The 20,455-nt window shown below is 43.1% G+C and overlaps 1 protein-coding gene across 1 annotated transcript in view; it reads right to left on the reverse strand.

Moving 5' to 3' along the window:
* adgrg6 (adhesion G protein-coupled receptor G6) overlaps positions 1-20,455 on the reverse strand; it is a 42,314-nt gene that overhangs the window by 14,433 nt on the left and 7,426 nt on the right. The window contains exons 3-7 of the mRNA XM_038968081.1: positions 17,017-17,623; positions 5,623-5,768; positions 5,074-5,343; positions 3,060-3,332; positions 2,850-3,009 (exon numbers count right to left, since the gene is read on the reverse strand). Coding sequence (XP_038824009.1) covers positions 2,850-3,009; positions 3,060-3,332; positions 5,074-5,343; positions 5,623-5,768; positions 17,017-17,623 — 1,456 coding nt within the window. The remainder of the gene's footprint in view (positions 1-2,849; positions 3,010-3,059; positions 3,333-5,073; positions 5,344-5,622; positions 5,769-17,016; positions 17,624-20,455) is intronic.

The raw sequence follows: 20,455 nt of genomic DNA on the forward strand, positions 1-20,455 counted from the left end.
TAGTGTGCAAAGAAATTACAATTGAGCAATTTACACTGGAGTGATACATGTGCAAATGAGAATGTGCAAGTAGAAAATACTGGTGTGAAAAAGAACAGAAAAACAAAAACAAATATGGGGATGAGGTAGGTAGTTGGTTGGATGGGCTATTTACAGATGGGCTGTATACAGCTGCTCTGACAGCTAAAAGTCAGCGAAAGAGGATCTCTATCTTTATGTTTCTACATATAGTGCTTCAGAAAGTATTCAGACCTCTTGACTTTTTCCACATTTTGTTATGTTACAGCCTTACTCTAAAATTGATTAAATCGTTTTTTCCCCCTCATCAATCTACATACAATACCCCATAATGACAAAGCAAAAACAGTTTTTTAGAAATTGGAAATATCACATTAACATAAGTATTCAGACCCTTTCCTCAGTACTTTGTTGAAGCACCGTTGGCAGCAATTACAGCCTCGAGTCTTCTTGGGTATGACGCTACAAGCTTGGCACACCTGTATTTTGGGAGTTTCTCCTATTCTTCTCTGCAAATCCTCTCAAACTCTGTCAGGTTGGATGGGGAGTGTTGCACTCACAACTATTTTCAGGTCTCTCCAGAGATTGGGTTCAAGTTCGGGCTCTGGCTGGGCCACTCAAGGACATTCAGAGACTTGTCCCGATGCCACTCATGTGTTGTCTTGGCTGTGTGCTTAGGGTCATTGTCCTGCTGGAAGGTGAACCTTCACCCTAGTCTGAGGTCCTGAGCACTCTGGAGCAGGTTTTCATCAAGGATCTCTCTGTACTTTGCTCCGTTCATCTTTGCCTCGATCCTGACTCGTCTCCCAGTCCCTGCCGCTGAAAAACATCCCCACAACATGATAATGCCACCACCATGCTTCACCGTAGGGATGGTGCCAGGATTCCTCCAGACGTGACGCTTGGCATTCAGGCCAAATAGTTAAATCTTGGTTTCATCAGACCAGAGAGCCTTGTTTTTCATGGTCTGTGAGTCTTTAGGTGCCTTTTGGAAAACTCCAAGCGGGCAGCCATGTGCCTTTTACCGAGGAGTGGCTTCCGTCTGGCCACTCTACCATAAAGGCCTGATTGGTGGAGTGCCACAGAGATGGTTGTCTTTCTGGAATGTTCTTCCATCTCCACAGAGGAACTCTGGAGCTCTGTCAGAGTGACCATCAGGTTCTTGGTCACCTCCCTGACCAAGGCCCTTCTCACCCGATTGCTCAGTTTGGCCGGGCGGCCAGCTCTAGGAAGAGTCTTGGTTCCAAACCTCTTCCATTTAAGAATGATGGAGGCCACTGTGTTCTTGGGGACCTTCAATGATGCAGAAAATGTTTTGGTACCCTACCCCAGATCTGTGCCTCGACACAATCCTGTCTCAGAGCTCTACGAACAATTCCTTCTTCCTTCTTCTCATGGCTTGGTTTTTGCTCTGACATGCACTGTCAACTGTGGGACCTTATATAGACAGGTGTGTATTTTTCCAAATTATGTCCAACCAATTGAATTTATCACAGGTGGACTCCAATCAAGTTGTAGAAACATCTCAAGGATGATCAATGGAAACGGGATGCACCTGAGCTCAATTTCGAGTCTCATAGCAAACGGTCTGAATACTTAATAAGGTATTTCTGTTTTTTATTTGTAATACATTTGCAAAAATTTGTAAAAACCTGTTTACATTTTGTCATTATGGGATATTGTGTGTAGAGTACTGAGGATATTTTATTTATTTAATCAATTTTAGAATAACGCTGTAACATAACAAAATGTTACAGGGGTCTGAATATTCTTCGAATACTCTCGCACTGTATAAGTTGTTATTGCCAAACATACTGTTCCCAGTTCAAGTCCACACAGACATAAAACATTAAAGCGAGCTTTACAATGGCATGGGTCGCGAACAAGGGTGCCCGTGATGCAGGCTGTGGTACGTGCGATGGCGTATGTGGTGGACACCGTGCCACTGCCTGCATTCAGCACTTCATGTGGAGTGGTAAGAGGAAAGTAGGGGCTCTCTGTAGGAACAAAAGGCTGATGATCCTCGTCAATGACGGCTAGTGGCATGGGAGTGGTCTGTGTCTCTCTGTCTGTGACGGTGCTCTGATTCACAGACACATTGTTGCCAGGGCCCAATCTGCTTACTGACGTGCTTGCAGCAGTGGAGGGTGTGTGTTGGATGAGGGCCGGTCCATGTCTATTACCCTGTGTGTCCTCACTGTGGTTGGCCCTGAAGGGGACTGACACAAGGCCAGCCCCAGCAGGGTAGGTGTTTAGGGCCGTAAGAGGCTGGTTGGTGAGGGTATCGGTGAACTGGATATTTGGAGAAACAGTTGGCTGTTTGTTGGCAGTGGTGAGTTGTGTGTATGTGGCAGACTGTGTGTTTGAGGCAGAATGAGGCTGGATAATTGTGGTAACAGTGGTGGGCTGTATATTTGCAGCCCTATTGGTGAGGTTACCAGAAGCAGCAGCAGTGAGCTGTATGTCTGGCAAAGCGGTCAATGCTGTGTTCTCTCTGCTCTCTTCAGGCCAGGCCAGTGTTCCATCAGTTCCAGCAGGCTGAGTGGGCTCTGACTGGCTGCCAGTGAGTGTAGAGGATTGTCGGAATGCAGCCATTGGTCGGGTGGGCAGTGAGGCGCCAGCTCTCCAATACGAGGAGCGTTTGTTGTCATCGGTCTGTGGAATACAGGAGATTCAGAAGCATCTGACATGAGCTGATCTGACCTGGAGGTCATGGCGGTGTGTCTGTGTGAATCACACAACCAAGACCGCTGACCGGCCGTGACCAGCCTAATTCATGAATATATGCCTGCCGCTGGGGTTCATGGGTAACGATGCTGCCATATTCTGACGATGTTCTGCTGATGTATGGCGTTGGCAGGGCTGGAGAGGGAGAGGGGGCTAGCATGGAGGAGGAGAGGGCTGGTCTGGGAGACATATTCAGATCCATCATCATAGTTGTGTAAGGTCCCATGGTGTCCAAGCTGGGATACAGACGGGTTGCTCTGCGTGCTGGGGCGGAAGAGAGAGATCGGAGATGGAGAGGAAGAAGAGCCACTTACAGGTGACGTGGACTTCCTCTCCTAACTCTGGAGCCGAGTGTCTCTCCATCCCATCTTTACTTTCCCATTCAGTAAAATTGGTGATATGAAGCTTCTCTGGCAAGGCTGTCTCAGACAGGGGGTCAGAGCTGAGAGAGACCAAGCTGAACCTGGTGGGCAATACATCCATCCACTCCAGTCTGCTTGGGGAGATTGTATTAGGAGGTGAGGACTGAGAGGAGGCCCATTCGTCTGTCATGGTGGCTGGGAGGAGCGCCTGGTGGTGTGGTTGTTCTGTGATAGGAGTGACAGATAGATGGGATGTACGTGACAAACCTCTCAGATTAGAACTGAGTGGATAAAAGCCCTCTTTCCTCTCTGTGCTGCCCAACATACTGCTGTCTGACACACTGTTCATAAATTTGACGATTGCTCCAGAGCCAGAGGTGAATCTAACCTTATCCCCTCATTCACTGGCAATACTCTCACTTAGTACCATACTGGCTACCCTACTGTCCACAGGATGAGAGTTAGTTGAGAAGGAACTCTACTGATTCCTCAAATCACCTTATACCACACACCACTGCGACCTGTATGCTCTAGTCGGCTGGCCCTCGCTACATATTCGTCGCCAGACCCACTGGCTCCAGGTCATCTATAAGTCTATGCTCAGTAAAGCGCCGCCTTATCTCAGTTCACTGGTCACGATAACAACACCCACCCGTAGCACACGTTCCAGCAGGTATATCTCACTGATCATCCCCAAAGCCAACACCTCATTTGGCCGCCTTTCCTTCCAGTTCTCTGCTGCCAGTGACTGGAATGAATTGCAAAAATCGTTGAAGCTGGAGACTTTTATTTCCCTCACCAACTTTAAACATCAGCTATCTGAGCAGCTAACCGATCGCTGCAGCTGTACATAGTCCATCTGTAAATAGCCCACCAAATCTACCTACCTCATCCCCATACTGTTTTTATTTACTTTTCTGCTCTTTTGCACACCAGTATCTCTACTTGCACATCATTATCTGCTCATTTATCACTCCAGTGTTAATCTGTAATTTAAAATTCTGTTAATCTGTAATTTAGTTAAATTGTAATTCTTCGCTACTATGGCCTATTTATTGCCTACCTCCTCATGCCTTTTGCACACACTGTATATAGACTTTCTTTTTTTTCTACTGTGTCATTGCCTTATTTATTGTTTATTCCATGTGTAACTCTGTGTTGTTGTCTGTGTCACACTGCTTTGCTTTATCTTGGCCAGGTCGCAGTTGTAAATGAGAACTTGTTCTCAACTGGTCTACCTGGTTAAATAAAGGTGAAAATTAAATTTAAAAAATAATAATAAAGAGGGTAAAACCAGGTCACTATGGTGTTTGTCAGAGGAAGAGAGGTGTGTTTCCTCAAGGACAGGTGTTAGAGCTGTTTTAAGGACTGACGGAGACAGTGGACTGGGCCTTGTGCCCTCCCGCATCAATAAATCACTTTGAACCTCCATTGAAGGCTGCAGCACACTCGCCTGTGAACTCTCCAAGAGCACCGGGTCTGTCTCAGTGGCAGCTAGCCTGACGTGTCCTGAATGACTAACATCACCTTGTTCCATCCTGTGGATGGTTAAGGAGGAGAACGCAGGGTAGGGAGAGGTATGGTTGGAGTGGAGGGAGTTAGGGGCCGATAAATCTGTAATCACAGCTGCCCATAGGCTATCTGGAGGCTGGAGCTGCTGCAGTGTAATAGACACGGTAGGTATGGGAGTAGGTTCGGGTGTAGTAGACTGTTGGTCTGGAGATCTCCACTGTGAGGTCACTTTCAGAGATCATCTCGACCCTCATAGAGACTCTGAGCTCTGCTATTGTTAATAAAGAGGGAGACTGTGTGGCGATGTTTGAGAGGGACTGAGTGGTTCTCTCTGCTGTTTGCTCACTGAAGCCGCTGCATGGCCGGGCTTGATTCATTTGAACACCTGTCTTCTCTAGAGCCGTGCTGAAAGGAGGGATTTGAGTCCAGCCTCTGTGTGCTGCCACCACCCCACCCTGTTCCCCAGTCCCAGCCTCTCCTCCAGCCTCTGCCAGAGTGCCTCCTGCCAACGCCTCCCAGGGCAAACTGGGCTCTGATTGATTGTGTAAATGTTCCCCTCCTCCCCCGGCGGTAACAGGGCTGCCCATAGTCACACGGTCCGGGCCCTCAGTGCTGACTCCAGCCCCAGCATGGGAAAGGTTGTGTGGGCCAGAGGCGGCCAGAGCCAGGCCTTCATCCAGGGAGTAGGGTGAGTCATATTGGAAGAGGCTGAAGGGGTTGTCCCCTAGGTCCAGGTCGTAAATGAATGGCTCAAAGCCTGATGTGTCCTTCACCAGGGGCTCAGTCCAGTTCACAGTGCTGCTGCTGTTCTCTCTGCTGGGACTCAGTGGCACCCAGCGGTGGGGGCCATGGGCTTACTCTTCTTACGGTTGCTGAGTGATGCTGATGCCGCTGCTGGGAAAGATTCCAGGTCCTCCTCATCACTACTGTTCCCAACATCCACCGGTCGCCCTGGGAACAACCCCTGGGGACTGGTCGTGGCCCTGAATACGGCATGTCTTACTGGCCACCAGCGCTGTTGTTGTTGTGATCACCTTGGGTACAGGAGGAGGCTTGGTCAGATAGAGGATGGGTCTGATGGTGGCCTCAGGTTTCTTCCTCACGGGCCAGAAGAGGGGGGTGGAGATGTAGCCCAGTGAGGTTTTAGAGCTGTGGGGGCCAGGCAGGACGTAAGGCCTGGTGTGGGGGGTGGTGGTGGTGGTGGTGGTGGTGGTGGTGGTGGTGGTGGTGGTGGTGGAGGAGGCCACTGGCCAGGGGGTGAGCCAGAGCACAGACCACAGATACACTGTTCTCTCCTTGTCTGTGGCGCACCAGTCCAGTCAATGTAAAAACAGAGGGGTTAAAGCAGGTTACATATTTTAAATACATACTGACATCCAGCATATACTGTAGCTGAATAAACAAATACAAAATAGTAGCCGCTGTATGGAAGAATACAATATTAGGATCACCTAGATTTATGGCAGTTAACTAGACCTTCATTTTGAGTTGACAGAAAAGATACAGATATTGTCAAATGCATTTTGGCTGAGGACAGGACAGAGTGAGAGGCAAGCAGACAGCTGGAAGCAGGCCGAGAGAGAGAACAGTTTGCCAAAGGAAGCGTCTCACTACAAACAAGTCAAGGAGATGTGAAGTGTGTGTCTTACCCAGGGTAATGATGTTGGTGGACAAGACAGTAGAAGACAGGTTAGTTGAGGACGGTGGTGTAGTAGTGGCTTCAGACAATGTTAGCAAGAGTGACAGCACAACTAAGTCAGCAAGGCCTCTCAAGATTTCCTAAGTGTATGTTTTACCCAGCTGAGCGGAATCTGAGCAATGACAGAGGACATGATAGTAGAAGAAACCAAGAACAAAGTAAAAGCTTCAACTACTGACGAAGTGGAAAATAGAAATAGTATGTGAGTAGTCAAGTGTCTCATTTTAAAGTTGTGTATAGTAACTACTTCTGAAACCTTTATAAACACGTCCTAAAACCTTGTGACGGCTAGTCTACCTTGATTATATTAGTAATTAGTCATTTGGATGCCAAACATAGAAAAATAGAAGCCCCATGTCTTCAGACTACACTTTGAGATCTGTTTGCACAAAGTGCTTGAAAGTTACAGTGATAGAGTCAAGGTGTACTGAACAAAGGTATACAGTATACTTTTTTTCTGCAAAGCCTTAGAACAAACAGCCAGACAAGGAGCAGCAGATGTGTCTTACTCGGAGTAGTAGTGATGTTAGCTGGTGTGTTAGTAGTAGTAGTGATGTTAGCTGGTGTGTTAGTAGTAGTAGTGATGTTAGCTGGTGTGTTAGTAGTAGTAGTAGTAGTGATGTTAGCTGGTGTGTTAGTAGTAGTAGTGATGTTAGCTGCTGTGTTAGTAGTAGTAGTGATGTTAGCTGCTGTGTTAGTAGTAGTAGTGATGTTAGCTGCTGTGTTAGTAGTAGTAGTGATGTTAGCTGCTGTGTTAGTAGTAGTAGTAGTGATGTTAGCTGGTGTGTTAGTAGTAGTAGTAGTGATGTTAGCTGGTGTGTTAGTAGTAGTAGTAATGTTAGCTGGTGTGTTAGTAGGAGTAGTGATGTTAGCTGCTGTGTTAGTAGTAGTAGTGATGTTAGCTGCTGTGTTAGTAGTAGTAGTGATGTTAGCTGGTGTGTTAGTAGTAGTAGTGATATTAGCTGCTGTGTTAGTAGTAGTAGTGATGTTAGCTGCTGTGTTAGTAGTAGTAGTGATGTTAGCTGGTGTGTTAGTAGGAGTAGCGATGTTAGCTGGTGTGTTAGTAGGAGTAGCGATGTTAGCTGGTGTGTTAGTAGGAGTAGCGATGTTAGCTGGTGTGTTAGTAGTAGTAGTGATGTTAGCTGCTGTGTTAGTAGTAGTAGTGATGTTAGCTGCTGTGTTAGTAGTAGTAGTGATGTTAGCTGCTGTGTTAGTAGTAGTAGTGATGTTAGCTGCTGTGTTAGTAGTAGTAGTGATGTTAGCTGCTGTGTTAGTAGTAGTAGTAGTGATGTTAGCTGCTGTGTTAGTAGTAGTAGTAGTGATGTTAGCTGGTGTGTTAGTAGTAGTAGTGATGTTAGCTGGTGTGTTAGTAGTAGTAGTGATGTTAGCTGGTGTGTTAGTAGTAGTAATGATGTTAGCTGGTGTGTTAGTAGTAGTAGTGATGTTAGCTGGTGTGTTAGTAGTAGTAGTGATGTTAGCTGGTGTGTTAGTAGTAGTAGTGATGTTAGCTGGTGTGTTAGTAGTAGTAGTGATGTTAGCTGGTGTGTTAGTAGTAGTAGTGATGTTAGCTGGTGTGTTAGTAGTAGTAGTGATGTTAGCTGCTGTGTTAGTAGTAGTAGTGATGTTAGCTGCTGTGTTAGTAGTAGTAGTGATGTTAGCTGGTGTGTTAGTAGGAGTAGTGATGTTAGCTGGTGTGTTAGTAGGAGTAGTGATGTTAGCTGGTGTGTTAGTAGTAGTAGTGATGTTAGCTGCTGTGTTAGTAGTAGTAGTGATGTTAGCTGGTGTGTTAGTAGTAGTAGTGATGTTAGCTGGTGTGTTAGTAGTAGTAGTGATGTTAGCTGGTGTGTTAGTAGTAGTAGTAGTGATGTTAGCTGCTGTGTTAGTAGTAGTAGTGATGTTAGCTGGTGTGTTAGTAGGAGTAGTGATGTTAGCTGGTGTGTTAGTAGGAGTAGTGATGTTAGCTGGTGTGTTAGTAGTAGTAGTGATGTTAGCTGCTGTGTTAGTAGTAGTAGTAGTGATGTTAGCTGCTGTGTTAGTAGTAGTAGTAGTGATGTTAGCTGGTGTGTTAGTAGTAGTAGTAGTGATGTTAGCTGGTGTGTTAGTAGTAGTAGTGATGTTAGCTGCTGTGTTAGTAGTAGTAGTAGTGATGTTAGCTGCTGTGTTAGTAGTAGTAGTGATGTTAGCTGCTGTGTTAGTAGTAGTAGTAGTGATGTTAGCTGGTGTGTTAGTAGTAGTAGTGATGTTAGCTGGTGTGTTAGTAGTAGTAGTGATGTTAGCTGGTGTGTTAGTAGTAGTAGTGATGTTAGCTGCTGTGTTAGTAGTAGTAGTGATGTTAGCTGCTGTGTTAGTAGTAGTAGTGATGTTAGCTGCTGTGTTAGTAGTAGTAGTGATGTTAGCTGCTGTGTTAGTAGTAGTAGTGATGTTAGCTGCTGTGTTAGTAGTAGTAGTAGTGATGTTAGCTGCTGTGTTAGTAGTAGTAGTAGTGATGTTAGCTGGTGTGTTAGTAGTAGTAGTGATGTTAGCTGGTGTGTTAGTAGTAGTAGTGATGTTAGCTGGTGTGTTAGTAGGAGTAGTGATGTTAGCTGGTGTGTTAGTAGGAGTAGTGATGTTAGCTGGTGTGTTAGTAGGAGTAGTGATGTTAGCTGCTGTGTTAGTAGTAGTAGTGATGTTAGCTGCTGTGTTAGTAGTAGTAGTGATGTTAGCTGGTGTGTTAGTAGTAGTAGTGATGTTAGCTGGTGTGTTAGTAGTAGTAGTGATGTTAGCTGGTGTGTTAGTAGTAGTAGTAGTGATGTTAGCTGCTGTGTTAGTAGTAGTAGTGATGTTAGCTGGTGTGTTAGTAGGAGTAGTGATGTTAGCTGGTGTGTTAGTAGGAGTAGTGATGTTAGCTGGTGTGTTAGTAGTAGTAGTGATGTTAGCTGCTGTGTTAGTAGTAGTAGTGATGTTAGCTGCTGTGTTAGTAGTGATGTTAGCTGCTGTGTTAGTAGTAGTAAGGGATAATAGAGGAGGATTTGTCACTGTTAGTAAGAGTAAGGGATAGAAAATGAAATTCACAATTAAGAGACAAAAGGGAACAAAATAGACAGTTGATATTGAAATCTCCCCAATCAGTCTTTAGTCACTAACAGGCAAAAAGGGAAAGTAGGCTGTCTTACCATGCACTGTGTTGTTAGTGGTAGGTGAGTTAGTCGTAGCTGGGTTTGAAACAATAGTAGTAGCAGAAGCTATCGGTGCTGGTAGAAAGAACATGGGTGGAAAATTGTCAAAAGAATTGTTAAAAAATAAAATGGAAGACAATAACGGCAAAACACACAATACAGGGCTACTATAGGTGTTTTCAAAATGTCAAGAACCACTTAGACAGTATTCACTGCTGAGACCATTGTTAAAAGGAAGCTATATGGGAAAACATACTCCCACTGAGAAGCCATGACAATTGCTTTCCCAGCTTAATCCATGTGGAAAGTTCCAAGTTGGTCAAGGATAGCACTGCTTTCAAACCCATTTCCGACACATAAAGAAACCTGCCACAAGCCGAGTACAAAACAAGAAAAAACAAATAGACATCTTACCATTGGTTGTGCTGTAGAATAGAGTTGTGTTAGTAGCGGCTGCTGCAGATGGGATAACGGTTTGAGTAACTGGTGACAAGGACAGCAAATGTGAACTAAATTGTTTGAAAGAGTGAAATGAACACACACACACACACAAACAATAAGCAATGCACTAGAGAGTATGCATGGGGTTATATGGGTCAACACGTGGCCATGCCATTTACAACATCACTGGCAAGATCTCTCAGCTTTACCTTTTTTCCTGAAAGTAAATGACAATGTAGTGACTGCCAAATGTTATGTGTTTGCTAAATGTTCTGAGAGGGAAATCAGACTAAACTACATAGACATATTATATGGATGTACCAAATTGAAGTGTTTATAAAGGCCTTATAAGTAAGACATTCAGAAAAATGCAATTTGCACTATAACTATAATCAGATACAATTTGCATAAACCGCGATCAGTTCCATTGGGAGAGATACCTTACCAGTGGTTGTGCTGGGTAATGTTGGAACATTAGTTGTAGTTGCAGTAGTGGGTGGGGTAGTGGTCTGAACTGGTGACATTAACAGCACAAGACAGCAAAAGGAGGATATAATAACAAAGAGGTTAATGGTTGAGGCTCTCATCTCTTAGAGGGAAAATAATGTTGAGAAGTAAAGATGGCCTTACCAGTTGTTGAGCTGGTAGTTAGAGGCATGCTAGTAGTGGTGGCAGATGAAGTGGTAGCAGAGAGAACTGGTGATGGACAGCAGACAGTATGAGGTGAATAAAGGATGGTGAAGTATTGAGAGCTGAGGTTCAGATCATAGACGTAGATGGGTATGAGTTGGTCATTTTTTAACATTTTTATTTAACCTTTATTTAAAAAGGGTTCCAAAAGGGTTATTTGACTGTCCCCATAGGAGAACCATTTTTGGTTCCATGTAGAACCATCTGTGGAAAGGGTTCTACATGTAACCCAAAAGGGTTCTTCCTGGAACCAAAAAGGGTTATTCAAAGGGTTCTCCTATGGGGACAGCCGAAGAACCCTTTATCTTCCAAGAGTATAGAGTGAGTTAAATCAATGTTGTTCAACCATCCAATTGACGTCATGTCTAAATATATCATGTCTAAATATATATAGTCAATATATAGCGGCTTCAAACTTAAAAGGGAAAACCCAGGACCGTGTTTGCGTTACTTCAAGGAAGGGTCAGATAAGAAAAAGATGGAGATGAAATGTCTCCTGCATCAAACCCATTAGGTAGGAAGTACAGCAGTAGAGGCTGGTGGGAGGAGCTATAGGAAGACAGGCTCATTGTAAAGGCAGCAATGGAATTTTTTGGAACGGAGTCAAACATGTGGTTTCCATATGTTTTATGTGTTTGATACCGTTCCATTTATTCCATTCCAGCCGTTACAATGAGCCTGCCCTCCTATAGCTCCTCCCACAAGCCTCCACTGAAGTACAGTATCAGACACATGGTGTTTACCTACTGCATGGCCTGCAACCCACCAAACTGCCAAATAATTCATCAAACACAGCTGTTCTTCATGTCTTCATCTTTCATGTTTAATAAGAGTCTTCCCTCATTACAGAATCCTACTTGCTAAAACTGGTGGCTGCCTTTCACAAATCTATTTATTTATTTGGGCTGGGAAATTAATTTAATTTCAGAAATTAACCAAGCATTTCATATGAGCCATTGACAGTTAATCAAATCATAAACTTCCTTCATCAACACATTTTCTTAGATTAGATAGAAGTTTATGTGAATGCACCTCCATTCCTCAAACAGCGGATTCAGTATTATGTGGGTTTAATAGATTGGAATTGGCTGTGTGGTATTTGAGAGGGAAACATGAGAGCAATCACAGAGACTTTGGGATAAGACCTAAATCTCTCTAGTTTAATGGGCCACATGTAAATATCCCCTAAGTCAGTCAGTGGACATTTTACATATTGATTAAAACAGGGGTGATCCATCAGCTGCAAACTGCATTAAAGCTAGAGTCCTTAATTAAAACAATAACAAAGCCATCAACCCGCCTCTGTTTTGGTAATAAGCTGAGGGATGGGCCTGGAGAAATGTAATCACTCTCATAGACAGAGCTATGAATGCAAGGACTGATTATCCATGATATCAAGATGATAGTTTTAATCATGTTTTGGGGCTATACAGTGTTTACATTTACATTGTTTACAAACATTGGAGTAAAATAAGCTTACATTTTGGATTCTGATGGCGTACGATATTTGAGACATTTCTAAGTTATTTTCTTCAAGAATCAATGGGTCTGTATCATTCATTTATACGTCCAAAAAAGTCCAAACTAAGGATTCTAGCTTTAAGTAGATCGTATTGGCTTACCTTCATAACAACAGATAGGCTGAAAATAACATGTGCTCTTTACAAACAATGTGAAGGAGGGATGGATGCTTACCGTGGGTTGTTGAATTAGTAGAAATCATGTTAGTGGTGATAATGGATGAGCTGGTAGGAGTTAATGTTGCTGGTTGCAGGGATGTATGGAGAAAGGTTACATATGCATTAATTGGATGTAAAGTGAGACAACACAAATGCACCATCCACCAGCCACAAAATATGACTGATGGCGCAATGAAGCATAGCATAAGGAATAGAAATACAAATATGCAGAGAAATCTTGTACAGTTGTGTAATGCAGTAGCTTTAGGAGCGATGATTAGCACGCCTATGAAAGACAGTTTTAATATTTACTCAGTAAACATACGGTTTCTACCAGGATAGGATCAACAGGTTTAGAGGTGAAAGTTATTTCTTCTGTAAAACATACACGAAGTCAGGGGTCCCCAATTACATTCAGTCGTAGGGCGATTTTTCCTTGAGCAGATGATCGGGGAGTTGGAACATAGTTATAAATCATTTGTACACTGCAAATTGACCGCAAGAATCTCAATCAGATATAGTATTTGAGAAAAACAGAATCATATCAAACCTTGATTACATTGGGATACGATCGCATATGTCTCTATTTATGCATGTGAATTCTTGGACACATTTCCTAAATTAAAATCACGTTGAGCTCATTTCCTGGTGATTTTACAGTCTTTTATGTCCAAATATTTCAATTTTTTTCCCTTTAGAAAACTTGGCCGGCCGAATAATAAAATCACCCGCAGCCTATAGTGAAACCCTATATTAAGCCATCACAAGCCACAGAGGCCATTCTTTGATGGGCTTCATCCTAGTCTCATTTATTTTCATCCAATCAACTTGTTGAATCTCCAGCACAGTGCTACAGGTGTTTCTTATAAGCAAAGAATATAAGAGTTGACCTTTGAATAAATGCACCATAGACAGAGCTTAATAGATTTGCTCACAGCATGAGAACTGACATTTTGGAAAGTGTCGCTTGTAAGTCAACATCTAGCTGTGGCTGATGTCTATGGGAAGGAGAGGCCATATTAACCCTGCATCATCTTATCCAAAACATGGGGTCAAACTGGACAGGAACACTCATTTTAATGTGATTCCACAGAGGCTCCAAAAAATTACGTCATAATCTGCATTGACTCGATACCGTGGCCATCAATGCAAAGTGACATAGAAAGAGTGAAGTACTGTGTGCCTATTAAAATGCTGGCAGGATGTAAATATGTAAGAAAAACAAGATGAATAAAACATAACAGGGAGCTTACACACAAACATGTGGAAGAAGGGTCAAATGGTATGTCTGTAAGTATGTTAATCAATATTCAATCACATTTAATAATTGATTATTGTGTGATGCTTGATAATCATTGTACTGTCTGTTGTAAATGATTGATATGTGTAACAGTCGTTGGTTTCCTACCTGGGCAGTCCAGTCCAGGAGAGGAACAGCTGGTGGGTACAGAGGTACCTTCAAAGTAGATTGGAAATAAACATGTTAAATCACCTTAATCAACAATATTTCCCATGGTGAGTGATTAAAAAGAACACAAACAAGTTTATGCATTATTATGTTAATTTCAGTACAGTCCCACACATTATAAATTCATCAAACATTTATATTTGGCATGACTTCGGGCTGGGTATTAAGCACCGCCATTGTAAAAAGATTGACAGTTTCCCAGCAGCCGCTCAGCTCAGCTAGCTACATGCTCTCAGGCTGGTATGGGACCCAGAAATGTCAATAAATAATCAGAATGATCTGCCATATAAATGTTGGAATTTCATAAGCCTAATTACTTATCATCTTGTTGAAAAGGGCGAGGAGTTTGATATTTTCCTCACTGTTCTGTAGCTGTGCCCAGTCCAACTGCCAATACTTCCTCTCTTGTATAAAATATGCAGCACTTTGTGATACAGGGATGCTGCTGCTTTGTTTTGCACCCCTCGCATATCTTCTAATGATGTTAAACAGAAGAGCAATCAGAGGAGAACACAGCGAGACAGACCCACCTGGACTTGATGGACATGGCTAATCAATATGATAATCGCTGGCAATGAAAAGTAATGACATGTCAGAGGAGAGAGAGGCCATGTTTAATATCAGTTAGTGGATGTGAGTTGTCATTACTGACACTGTCCTATGGTCCACTGACCCATCGTTCTGGTGGCTGGTGGATTCCAATAATCAGTCTTCAACAATTACCTCATGCACTGCTGAGTCCACATAGATATGAAACATCAGAAACGACTATCTTGTCACTCCCAGGCCAGTACCCATCATTCCCACTCAAAAAGCCTTGTGCCTTAGGTGATGTGGATGAATGGCTAGTGCTATTCCATATATCTAGACTAGTAGACCAACAAGAGTAAACAACCCCATCGTGCCTGGGCCAGGACTGTGAGGACTCAGTGAATAGTGGATCTCTGACAGAGTTTAGCCATGCAAACATTCACTCCCCCACTGACCTTACAGAGAGATGAAAGAAGCCCAAAGAGCTTCACTGGGGCCAGTCCTCTTCACAAGCCTGATAATTAGCCCGGAACTAGTTTACACCAGACAGACTATAGCTACAGCCTCACGTACCACACACTGTTGGCCAACCAGACTACCAACCAGACAACCAATCAGACTACCAACCAGACTACCAATCAGACTACCAATCAGACTACCAACCAGACGACCAACCAGACTATCTACCAGACGACCAACCAGACTACCTACCAGACTACCTTCCCTACCAGACTACCTACCAATCAGATTACCTACCAGACTACCAATCAGATTACCTACCAGACTACCTACCAGACTACCAATCAGATTACCTACCAGACTACCAATCAGATTACCAAATAGACTACCAATCAGACTACCTACCAGACTACCAATCAGATTACCTACCAGACTACCAATCAGATTACCTACCAGACTACCTAAGGTTTGGCCCCCTCAGCCTCCTGACAACATCATTGGCTCAGCTGTGGATCAGTGTACATGGGGTTTGGTTGTTACATCTTAGTTCCTAAGAAGTCACTGTCTGCTCTGTAAGCATGGGGTCTTTAAAGTGCTTCCTGCATTAGCAGCCCTGGACAGACGAGGCTGGCAGATACATTGCTGTTATTCAAAGCAGGAACAGACTCACGTCATGCAGAGTCTCATTTTGTCACGACACAAAGTCTGGGAGCAGAAAAATAACTTAGAACTTTACCTGGTTGATCTTGAGTTGAGACTTTCAATGTATGACGCAAGACTAATAATCATCTATCTGTGTACAGATTTGGCATATTGACTGTAGATGACTCTAACTGGGACCTGATTTATCATTGACATGTTACGTCCAGAGTCTAGGTAGAAAGTTCCCCCATAATATAACTAACGCAACCCTCTGTTTCCTGGAACCATTAGTTTAAACGTTATATTAGTTAACACCGTATTTCACATGCATCTCCCATGGCACTAAGCACTCAAGCAAGCAACTTTCACAAAGCAATCAAGTTGTTAGCAGCACACTCACCACTAGATGGAACAGCTGTTGTTAAGTGTATGCAATGTGGGAAACAGACTGTAAACAGAAGACTTGACATGAGTAGGTATCACAACAGTCGGCCATGGGCATTTAACTAGCAGCAGCTGCATCAGCCAGTGACATGGATACAAACTCCTGTGGGCAAAGCAAAGCATTTGTTGTCTTGACAAAGTGAGTGAATAATAATAAGTGAATTAACATTTAAAAATCTAGTGGACCACAATGCAACATGGAGGTGTGTTTATGTAAAGACAAACAAGGACACAAGGACATTTTGAATATACACCAGAGATGATATACTTCTGAACAGCAGTATATTGCCTACCCTACTCCTCTTCTAAATAGTGTACAGTATAGTAGAGCTAGATTCTATCTGTTTTAACATCTGGTATGTATGATTCTGAACTGGAGCAGCAGCAGAGATCTTAACTCAAACTGTGGTGTGGTGGGTTGTGAATGTAGAAACATTGCTCGGAGTACAAAAGAGAGAGTTGGTTGTTCCAGATCATCCACACCCATGAGCAGTTTCAAGACTAACACAAGAGTTAGGGGAATGTTCAGAGAGACAGACATCTTTCTCTGTGCACCTCTGTGAAAGGGGGAGCTTAGCGTTGGGAAGGGAACTCCTACAATTTGATCTTAAAAACTCTCTTTCACAGACTATCAGGCCCAAGCTGTAGCCGAGCAGATAGTGTTTTTCGGGAATGGGGCTAAGTAAAAAGAGTTTCCTCAGCCATGGGGCCTGTGTGTGTGTTCTGTGAGACTCATAACGGGTAGGAGAAATGCATGATTCTGCACTTCGTACTTTTCACAGCTAAACCACACACAGCACCATTTTCTAGAGGGCACCGGGCGATCGGCAGACATTTCCCGGCACCCCTGGCTCCTTCGCTGTGGCTACGCTCCTATCGCTACAAACAGATTCCTAATACTTTCAAAGGTAGAGACATGGAGCAAATCTTTGTCCTGCTGCTGCTGCTTTCATCTTCCTTAGCAGTTTGGATAACACTGGACTGTTTGAGTTACTTAGGATTTAGATGCCATTTTAGGCTCTCTCATAACTAGTATATCACTTGGAATAATATTGCACAAACTGTTACTAATGAACCAGGAAATTGTCCCGATAACAATATATAGACTTCTGTCAGTCAAACACTTTTGAAGTTCTGCTGACTGGAAATCAGTCATCATAAATAGAACATACCAGTGTGCAAAGGATACTCACTGCAGCTCAGTGTTCTGTCCGTCTGTGCCAGCAAAGAGGGGATGTCCCAGAAGCTGTTGTCCCAGTCAATGACGTTACCGACGGCGTCACAGGTAAGGTTGGCCAACTGTGTCATGCTCATGGCATTATCCCACAGGCGGAAGTTATAGATGGTCCCATCGAAGCTATTCTTGCCCCCCAGCCTGAAGAGGCCCCCGGCCCCCACCAAGCGCCCATTTGTGTTAGAGCAGGTCTTGGTCAGGGAGTTTCTGTTGTAGTAAAGGGTCACCTTGCCTGTGGTGGAGGCCCATGTGAGACAGAATGGCTTCATGGTGGAGGTGAAGTCCGAGGGATTGAGGATAGAGTCTACCAGACATGTCTCGTTACTCATGACCAGTGCCATTCCATCCTGGTTCATTCCGAAACTTAGGGCTTCATCACCACTGCTGTCCTCTTGCCGGGTGTAAGAGAAGATGGTTTCCTTGTTCTTTTGGTTGGAGCGGGCTACCTCAAAGCACACGGTGAACTGCTGAAGGGTCGGTATGGTCACTGAATTGGAGACCTTGACCACTTTGCCATTGCCGTTCGGCAACATGACCTTCTGGTCCCTCAGCGGCACGGCAACTACAGCACACAAGTAGAAAGAAGAGCATTAGAGAACAAAGTGTTTTCACCTCCAGGCCTAATTAAACTGCTGAATCAACCGATCACAATCATTCTTCCTGCGGGGCAGAGCTGCCTCCAATACAAGAGTAAAAAAAATGAAACCTGCCTCATCAAGTCATCAACTAATCATTAAGCCTTTGATCAGTTGAATCGGTTGTGTTAGTGCTGGGCTGGAACAAAAAGCAGCACTGTGGGTCTCCTGGATTGAAGTTGAGAACCACTGCATTAGATGACTGTCAGATGTTCAGTAGAACCAGGGGCTCTAAAAAAAACTGTACAGAACATCTTGTCTGAATAACGACACAACTAATAATCCATATGTCTAGGTAAACTCACCATTTACCTGACTAATGCCGGCCATTACTGCTATTCAGTCATACTCTGACTTTTGAATGCTTAAAGGCTAATTCATTGACTGATGAGTGTGGGAGAATAAAAGTTAATGTGAGGCACTGTATAAATTACTACATCTAAATGATAGGCCAGCCGATTGAATAATCTTCATGTGTCACTCTCCTGCTGTCTGTGGTTATTCACTTTTTTTCATTTAATGAGGCACCATCTCCACATCATCGTTATATGACTGCAGAGTGTTCCACAGCCCAGAGGATGAACAGTGTCAGTTAGGCAGGTGACATCTCAGGCCTTCCTCTTATCACTAAGATTAAATGTCAACTATCACTCCACATTCCCCATTCCCACCAATAAATGAGGTTTTTAAGGAAGAAAAAAGTTTTTTCTGTTCCTTTTTAAATGTACTGTACGCTCATTCCATACTTTCTGACACGTTTCATTTTAATGAAGCTCTGGTTTGTTGCTGTTGGCCATCCACACTGCCAGAGTGACAGCCAATTTGGAATGGAAAAACTCAGCTTTGAATGTGGTATCAGGATTTGACACAGTTGAGAGGCCCTTTTGATAGATCCTGCAGGGCTCTGTTTGTGTTGTTGATCTTCGATCTGCTTTGCAAGCCGTACGGAAAGGCCAGGGCTTACTGTGACACCGTCATATGATTCCAGGGCTCCAGGCAGGACGTTGGACTGCCAACAGATTGAAAGCCAAGTTCAATAGGTTGCCTGCCGGTTGGGATATCACATTGAGTTTAAACCCAATAGGAGCTTAGACCACAAGACTCATGTGATGCACTGTATGAATTATTCAATTTAAATGATAGACGCTGACAACTCTAGCTCATCTGACAGCCATATGTTAAATTGATACCCAATGCTTGTGGATGGCAAAGGAGCCAACCAGAACCAAGCACTGTGGAAACCTCCCAAAGCAGGTTTTCCTTGGCCTCCCTGGTGTTTCACAGCAACAGAAAGATTGCTTGCTTATTGCAAAGCATACCATGTTCCAACTTGACTGTCTGAAACTTTTTGTCCTGTGGTCTCTCACAGTGAAATTGGTCTCCAGAATTTTGTGAAAATGTTATTAAATAATGTGAAGGCATTGAACAGCTACGGCACCAGTCCCTGACACTTGATTCGCACTTGGACTCGATGTAAATCGGAGGTTCTGTTCAAGCTGGGAGTGATTTTGATGGATTAGTGCTCTTTAAAAGGTTACTGGGGGGTGGGGGGGGGGGGGGGGGGGAGCTATGTGTGAATACATTTACTGTAACTCTTTGATGTGCAGGGTTTACATGTGGTGCCTAGATAAAGGCTGGGACTAGGATTATATAAACTGAACATACACCATTTTTTATAGGCTATACACTATAAAACAATCAATGTTATTAGAAATCATAGGTTTCTCTGACTATTATATTGAGAATACAACATTTGAGTTATTAGCGCTTTTGGTATTCGAGAAAAAGGAACTGAGTATGTTAAAGGTCGAAGCACTGCCGTGTGTCAGAAACAAGAAAAAAAAAAGTTTACTTTTTTAAGCATAATGGATGGAAGACATGTTTTTTTTTTTTTTTTTTTTTTTTTTTTTCTTTTTTTTTTCTTTTTTTTTCTCTTTTTTTGGGGGGTGGATCAGCTTAATATTGCGGAAAGAATGTTGCTTCCAATGTAATTGTCTGCATCATTTCCAATCCCCCATATTTTTTGGGGTAAATATATATATCCATTCACGTATGCATACATATACACATATATACATACACATACCTACATAGACATACATACTTTTTTAAAGAGTATACCTTTATTATTATTCCCCGCAAACCCTACCACCGATCCCCCAATTGGAGTAAACTGATAAACATTTCTGTTTTTACCTTCAATTTATACATCTTATACACATTTTACAGACACAGTCTACTTTATAATAGTTCTCTCTTGTTTGTTCTTAGTCCTTCCTCTATTTCTGTTGTCCATCCAGTTTGATTTCCACTTGTAACTGTGCTATTTCACAATAGCTCCGCACCTATACACATTTCACAGATCCCGTATGCCCTACATTGTTTATCTTGTTATTAGTCCCACCCTTCAGCTCCACTCAACCTTTCCCATCTATCTTCCAACATCATCCATTTCGGATTTTTATTTGCCATATATTTTTCAACTGTGCTGTGATGCTTCACAAAAGATTTGAATCTTCCTATTCTCATAGCTTCCACGGATTGTAAATTAAAAATAAACATTTTTGCTAAAATAATTATTATATTATTGATTGATTGACTATGGCTTTTCAAATCCCCCAGTATTGCTATCTGTAGCGTTAGTTCTACGCAAATGTTGCAATTCTTCAACCATTCCTGGACCTGTGACCAAAAACGAGCTACATGCGGACAATACCAAAATAAATGGTCTAATGACTCTGCCTCCTCACAGCAGAATC

Source organism: Salvelinus namaycush, chromosome 29, assembly GCF_016432855.1.
Source record: "Salvelinus namaycush isolate Seneca chromosome 29, SaNama_1.0, whole genome shotgun sequence".
NCBI lineage: Eukaryota > Metazoa > Chordata > Actinopteri > Salmoniformes > Salmonidae > Salvelinus > Salvelinus namaycush.